This window comes from Pongo pygmaeus, chromosome 8 (genome assembly GCF_028885625.2).
Source record: "Pongo pygmaeus isolate AG05252 chromosome 8, NHGRI_mPonPyg2-v2.0_pri, whole genome shotgun sequence".
In the NCBI taxonomy this organism is placed as follows: Eukaryota; Metazoa; Chordata; class Mammalia; order Primates; family Hominidae; genus Pongo; species Pongo pygmaeus.
The window spans coordinates 47913582-47920512 of NC_072381.2; the positions used below are offsets into that span (position 1 = coordinate 47913582).

At 48.0% G+C, this 6931-nt stretch overlaps 1 protein-coding gene across 7 annotated transcripts; it reads right to left on the reverse strand.

The window, feature by feature from the left end:
* Positions 1-251: 251 nt before the first annotated feature.
* On the reverse strand, positions 252-5753 carry ZNF32 (zinc finger protein 32). Of its 7 annotated transcripts, none has more exons than XM_054437140.2 (3): positions 5145-5753; positions 2420-2558; positions 252-1187 (listed from the first exon to the last, which is right to left on the reverse strand). In XM_054437140.2, the coding sequence occupies exons 2-3, from the start codon at positions 2487-2489 to the stop codon at positions 436-438; spliced, it is 822 nt and encodes a 273-aa protein (XP_054293115.1). In that variant the 5' UTR covers positions 2490-2558; positions 5145-5753; the 3' UTR covers positions 252-435. The 7 variants fall into 7 exon arrangements, with proteins under 7 accessions (XP_054293115.1, XP_054293114.1, XP_063525898.1 ...); XM_054437139.2 differs by having other exon boundaries at positions 4936-5216; XM_063669828.1 differs by having other exon boundaries at positions 5105-5201.
* Positions 5754-6931: the final 1178 nt, after the last annotated feature.

A 6931-nucleotide genomic window follows, 5' to 3' on the forward strand; every position in this document is an offset into this window, starting at 1 on the left:
TTGCCCCATGGATTTTGCCCAGTGGTTTTGAAGGCAAAACAAGATTAATTTGAATATGTAGGGAAGAAAAATAACTTGGGATTGATGAGGGGCTGATGTTTTACATTTATAAAAGCCTGAGAGTGTCAACTACAAATTTAAAATCTGTATCGGGTATACACAGAACAACCTCTAGTGTGGCACCAGATTAATGGGGGTACCTTGAAAAATCAGGTCAGAATAAAGTGACAGAAATTATAAAACATACATGATAATGATAATAAACAAGACATTTATTTTTCATACTCTTTTGGGGGAAAGGAGAAAAGTCAGTTTGCCCTGCCCGATGATGGTCTTTCTGATTCTCCATTCATTCCATAGAACTGGATAGGTTGCTTCATCTCAGAGGATTTTGTACTCTTAATTCATAAAGAGAACTTCTCTTCAAGAGAGTGGTCAAAGGGTGAGCCTCTGTGAGCAGCTTCGCTGGTGCACGGCCAGACTCCCTCTCTGGGTGAAGCTTTTTCCACACTGGCCACACAGATAGGGTGTCTCTCCTGTGTGGATTTTTCCATGCAGAATACAATTCCCCCTGGTGTGGAAACTCTTCCTGCACTGGGTACAGGCATAGGGCTTCAGGCCCGTGTGGACTCTGATGTGAACAATTAAGCTTCCTTTCTGACTGAAGGCTTTTCCACACTGATCACATCTATAGGGCTTCTCACCACTGTGAACTCTCCTGTGAACAGCAAGGTTACTCTGATTCCTGAAGCTTCTCTGACAAATAGCACACTCATAGGGTTTCTGTCCAGTGTGGAGTCTCTCGTGGACAGCGAGACTACCTCGTTGACTAAAGCTTTTCCCACACTCCTTGCACTGATAAGGCTTCTCTCCCGTGTGTATCCGCTGATGTGTAACAAGATTGCCTTTGGCCCTGAAGCTTTTTCCACAGTGGGTGCACTCAAAAGGCTTTTGACCAGTGTGGATTCTCTCATGTAACGTTAGACTACCTTTTTGCCGGAAGGATTTTCCACACTCCTGGCACTCATAGACCCTTTGTCTCACTCCAGGTGAATCTTCCTGTACTGTCTTCGAATCTGGGGATTTTTGTTCCAGCTTCTCTCTTCTGAAAGAATTTTGGATATCCCAGCTTGAGGATCCTGTAGCCTCAGAGTGGTCATATTTGTGGTGGGCTTCAGTCATCACATCTGATAAAATGAGAGGGAAGTCATGTAAGAAGCACCAATAATGCTGAGTTAGAATAGGGAAAAAGAAACATAATACTTTGAGTGCTTATGATGTGCCAGGCCTTATTCTTTGCATAGACAATGCAATCCTGAAAACAATGCCATGAGATTGATACAGATAATGGGAGCAAAGGGCGATTGTCAAAGGTCACAGAGCTAGGTAAGTTAGAGCTGACTCAAATAGGCATTCTCCATAGCAGTGTACTGCCTCTGAATTTAATTTAGGCCAACAAATAACCTTGTAAGATAGACATGGTTTTCTCTATTTTACAGGTCAGAAAACAGGCTCAGAAAATTTAGAAAACTATACAGAATCACATAGAGCCCCATACCCACTTTTATCTGACTCCAAAACCGGTGTGGATCCAGGCTGTATAAGGCCTAAAACTTTCCCATTTTAGAGGCACCCTTTTAAGAAAATGTATAAAATGAAGCACAGGGCCTTGGAGAGACCAATGCAAGTGAGGGGTCCTAAAAGTGAAGTTGCATTTGCTTCTTCAGAAATCCACCTCTGTCCAGTCTGTTCTGACAACAGAATAAGCACCATGACCTCAGAAAATATGTAGCACAATCCTGGGTACTTTACTTCTATTATTGCTAACTTATTGCCCCATTTTACAGACGAACCTGGAGCTTAAGGAAGTTAAATAACCTGTCTGATACTGCAGATCTAGCCATGGCAATTATAGAATCTGATCCAAGGAATTTTTCCCATTAAAATCCTTGCTATTTTCAGTCTACCAAGCTATGGCAAAACTGAAATCAATTTTGGTTTGGAAGTTATTCTCTATGCCGATATTGACTTTTTTTCCTCTAATACTGCCCTGCATCTGAGCCTCCTGGTGCACTTTAAATATGGGTCCATTCATCACCATTAACAGTTTTCTTGGTATCACTCCAGGGTAATTTTCTCCTTGTTCCCTTGCCTTATTCAGAGACAATGCTGAGATTTAAGCTGCTCATTCATTCTCAGAGACTGCTTCAATGCTACCTCCATATCAAGATGGTTCTCTTGCTCTGTTTCTACTATTACTTCTAACTCCAGCTCACAGGCTTTTCTTATAACCCTAGGAACAGCGAGCTCTACCAAAGCAAGGTCTCCTCTGCTTCCTCAGACTGCCGACCAGTACTGAGAACAGGGGCACTGAATATCTGTGAGCTGAGCGCATCCAGCCATCAACTGACTCACTCACTGAAGAACGCTACATTCTGGGCATATCTTCCATGACAGTCCAGCAGGGTAGCTGTTGGAAATCCAAACATGTCCACTCCTGCTTACGACCTCAGTCACCACCTCTTCATATGATTCTTCCATGGGCTGTTCCTGAGCACCTGAGGGAGAAAAACAAACAGAAACAAACAGGAAAGGGCAGAATAATTGATATGTGAGAAGGAGAAAGTCAACAGTTGTTGAGACATAAGTGAATGTGAGAAACCTAGATTGCTTGACATAATGTCAGTTACTAAAATGTCACTGCAAAATGGGCCCAAAGGTACCAGGACCACACACAAATGAGTCTAGGAGGAAGCAGGATGTGGGAAAGGAGAGAACACATAAACATCTATCTCTTCCTGCCAGTCCCAAGTTAATAGTCATTCCTGTTTACTTTGGTCTTGGCATGTAACTGGGATCTTCCATTTTGGTTCCCCACCTAACCACCTACTACTTTCTTCCCTCCAAGCCCCAGAGGAATTCAGAATCTAAAAAAACAACATTTCAGCCTTCACAATTGGTTGGAACCAATCAGCTCTCCAGTTATCTGTAGTTACAAAGACTTAACAAGAGAGTCCATTTGTTACCACTGAACAATTCTTAGGAGGCTCCGGACCCAGACTCGCCTTTCTCTTGCTCTTGAAGATACAAGAATACCAGTTCTGACCAAGTGTAAATACTTGTCAATTCTTGGAAAAGAAAGACCTACTCTGGACTCCAAGCCCAAGGCACTCCAACTAGGTTAAGTAACTTGCCCAAAAATCCACAGAAAATAAGGAGTCAAGGTGGAGCAAAGGTTCAAATCCAAGACTTTCTGGATCCAAAGTGTATGCTCTTAGACAGTTGTCTAGTTCCTGATCACTAAAGAGCTGGTCAGAATGCTTATAAAATTGAACAGAAAGGAAGAGAGTTTGACCAGACTGAATTACTCTTCCAGATCCTAGGAATCCTCTTGTATGTGCTCTAAATTATTTTTTAATTTTTTTAAAATTCTGAGTCAAGGTTTTGCTCTGTTGCCCAGGCTGGAGTACAGTGGCTCAATCATAGCTTGCTGTGACTTTGAACTCCTGGACTCAATGGATCCTCCCACTTCAGCCTCCCAAATAGCTAGGACTATAGGTAAGCACCACCAAGCCTGGCTAATTTTTAAAAATTATTTAAAATTTTTTTTGTAGAGATCGGGTCTCATTATCCTACCCAGGCTGGTCTCCAACTCTTGGCCTGAAGTGATCCTCCTGCCTCGACCTCCCAAAATGCTGAGATTGTAGGCATGAGCCACTACACCTGGCCCACATGATCTATTTTTTTAAAAAAATATTTCTTCCTACTTCAGGATCCTAATTACTGAATTCTTACACTTTTAAGAAATGCATTGGTTCAGTGCTACTCCTTGTTTCCCTCTAATATGTCCTATCAAAATGCTGGCCTTCTGATTTAATGAAATAATAGTATGATGCTACCATTATTTGTTTTGTCAACCTAAGCACCTGGTTCTTCTTGACAACTGCACATTCTGCTACATGCTGTGATGACCAGGAGAGACATTTAAATTTTTATTTGGAGGACTCACTTCCAACTTGGAACACAAGCTACAAAGGAATTCCCTACCAGCGTGCCAGCACATCATTTGGAAGTTCAAGGTATTCTTGCTCAACAGCTGCACACACATTAAAAGTCCCTGGAGTACATGGCGCCTGCTGCCTGGGGTTGGACTCTGTCGCTGGGGATTCCAGAAATTAGAGTAGAATTCACAGCTCTGCCTCTCCACCTGCTGTGAGGTCTTCAAGTTACAACTCCGCCGCCTATCAGGGCCCTCCGTGATTAGTAAGGGAGAAATTGTCATATTTTTCTCCCTAGATCACAGGTCGGAGGAAGCAGTTTTCCCAAGATTTTGTAAAAGTAGCTTTATAATTAAAAACATTGATTTTCCTATTAGAAAGGCTATTATATCCTTTGGAAAAAGCTTAGAAGTAGTCCGTGAGAGTCTTGGCTTCTTGCCGTGGCTCCCCCAGGATATGACCTTGGGCAAGTAACCCAGCAGCCCTGACTCAGTTTCCCCACTTATTAAACAGATTACTAACACTGTCCTATCAGGTAGGACAATGAGAAGGAAAGAACCAAACAGGAGGGGTATCTGACGAGACCACCAGACTGAAGATCTAAAATCCGGCGTCCTCTGGAGGGCGGAGGAGAAGAGGGGTACACTTGGTGGTCTGGACAATGTCCTAGGGCCAGTTTCAGGTGTAGGAGCTTGTGGGTAGCGTGGTTTCCCACACACTGCCTGGCTTCCTACTCTCCCCCGCAGGGGCTACCTCTCCTCCCACCCCGGAAGGCCGGCGCCGGCTCCCCGCACTCGCTGAAGCCCGCACGGAGGCCCGGGGAGCCTGCCGCGGCCTCCCCCTCCCACGCCCCGACCCCATGGGCCCTGCTCCTCTCCGCAGACGCTGCCCTCCCGCCTCGGGCCCCGGGCCCGCCTTGCGTCCTGAACCTCCGCACCCCGCTCTCTGGTCCACGGGACCCTGCTCTGCGGACCGCCGACCTCTCCGCTCGCGGCTGGCCTCCCTCGGGGCCCGGGCCGACCAGGCCTGCTCATTTCCGTGGCGGCCGCTGGCATAAGGGGGCCACAAGGAGGGCCTGGGACAGCGGCCTGATGGCGCAGCCCCACCTTGCCCCGGCGCTCTGACCCGGCCGGCGGCCTCACTCACCGCAGCGGCGCGTGCCCGCAGACAAAGGCCGGCGCCGAGCCCGCAGCAGCGCCAGCGCCGGCGCCGGCGGAACGGACTACAACTCCCAGGAGTCTCCGCGCGAGCCCGCCCGCCGGGCCGTGGGTCTCGGCGGCCCCGGCTTCCCAAGAGCACTGTGGGAAATGTAGTTCTCTGGCGCGCCCTGCGCTCGGGCTCCGCAGGTCCCGGGGGCGCGGGGACCTCAAGCAGTCCCGTTTGGACTGGTAATCCGAAGACCCACAGCGCTGACCTGTCAGCGGACGCGGAGCCGGGACGGAGCCACGGCCGCTCAGATTAGCAGGATCTGATTGACAGCATCGGGGTAGCAGACGCTGAGCCAGGCACTCAGGAATCCAGGGTTCTTGCAGGGCGTCGCGGAAGGAAACGAAGTTTTGGGGAGAAATCTGTTGATAAAGCCTTGGGGTCTTCGAGGTCATGTGTTGAGCCGCTCGCTGCATGAACAAAGGCGAAGCCCGCTTTCATGGAGCTTCTGTGAAGAGCAACAGTAACACAGGCAGTCCAGTCTTCCTGAGATACTGAGGGGAGCATGGTTGCTTTTGAACACGTACGAGATAAAGCCTCTCTAATAATGCCTGCTTTTTTTTTTCTTCACTCTGTCTCCCAGGTTGTAGTGCAGTGACAGGATCTCGCCTCACTGCAACCTCTGCCTTCTGGGCTCAAGTGATTCTCCTGCCCCAGCCTCCCAAGTAGCTGGGACTACAGGTCTGTGCTACCATGCCCGGCTAATTTTTTTGTATTTTTAGTAGAGACGAGGGTTTTACCATGTTGGCCAGGCTGTCTGATATGCCTTAAGCCTCCTTTAAACGCACTTTTCCAGGATCGGGGCCACATCCTGGAGCTCTTCTGCCTGGCCCAGCGTCTCTCTGGGTCCCTGCCTCTGGAGCCTCTCTCCGTAGATGTGTCTGTCCATCCTCTATCGTGAAGGACTAATAAAGAATGCTTCCTCTTGCTATGTTCTTGTCCTCTACCCCAAAGCCACACATTGGTTAAACCAAACAACTTAATTTCACTCAATATGCAGAGGTGTCGTGTAAGTAATAAGTTGATTCCTAAATGTTAGCTTTTACTATTGCACATCATTTCTGAATTTCATTCAACATTTATCCGTTGAACCCATTTTAAGTGCTGACACGGGACACGAAAGTGAGCGAGACACACTCCGTGCTCCTAGGGAGGGGCTGACAGTCTAGTGGAGAAAACAAACACCACCTTCCTCACATGGGGGTCAGGGGTGTTGCACAGCTAAATCCCAGAGTGTGTGGTGCAAACTGTCCTGAAGCTCCCCACTCCTGAACTGCCCCAGGTGGCTCCTCCCTTCACTCCTCCCAAGTCTGAGAGAGAAAGGGGTGGAGGGCGGCACACAGCAAAGGCCAAGGCTCAGAGGCTTAAGGCTGCGTCCTCTGCTTCACACAGGGGTACATAGGTTCTGTTGAGGTCAGGACCGGCTGTGGACACTAGGACAAGTTTCAGATCCTGCCGTGAAGGTACATGACAAAGCATTGGTGGGAAAAGGTGGCTGTGAGGGGGGACCATCGTCACTTTTATAAATCTGCATAAACTCCCTTAAGGCGTCTCAGGAAAGTGGACACATTGAAGGGCCCAAAGCGGGGGAGAAAGCTGTTAGGATTGGGGTTGATGTGACCCCAGCCTCCATAGACAGACTGCCCAGCTGCAAAATGGGGCATATCCTCACCCACCACCTGCATCTTAAGGCAAATACTCAACAAAAGGGAGGGTGTGGGGTGAGG

What these genes read in the sequence shown, in the direction of transcription:
- ZNF32 (XM_054437140.2), bottom strand. Translation starts at nt 2,489, where the DNA reads ATGTTTGGATTTCCAACAGCTACCCTGCTGGACTGTCATGGAAGATAT. An exon ending in CCAGAATGTAGCGTTCTTCA is followed by an intron (nt 1,188 to 2,419) that starts GTGAGTGAGTCA and finishes TCATTTTATCAG; the next exon opens with ATGTGATGACTGAAGCCCAC.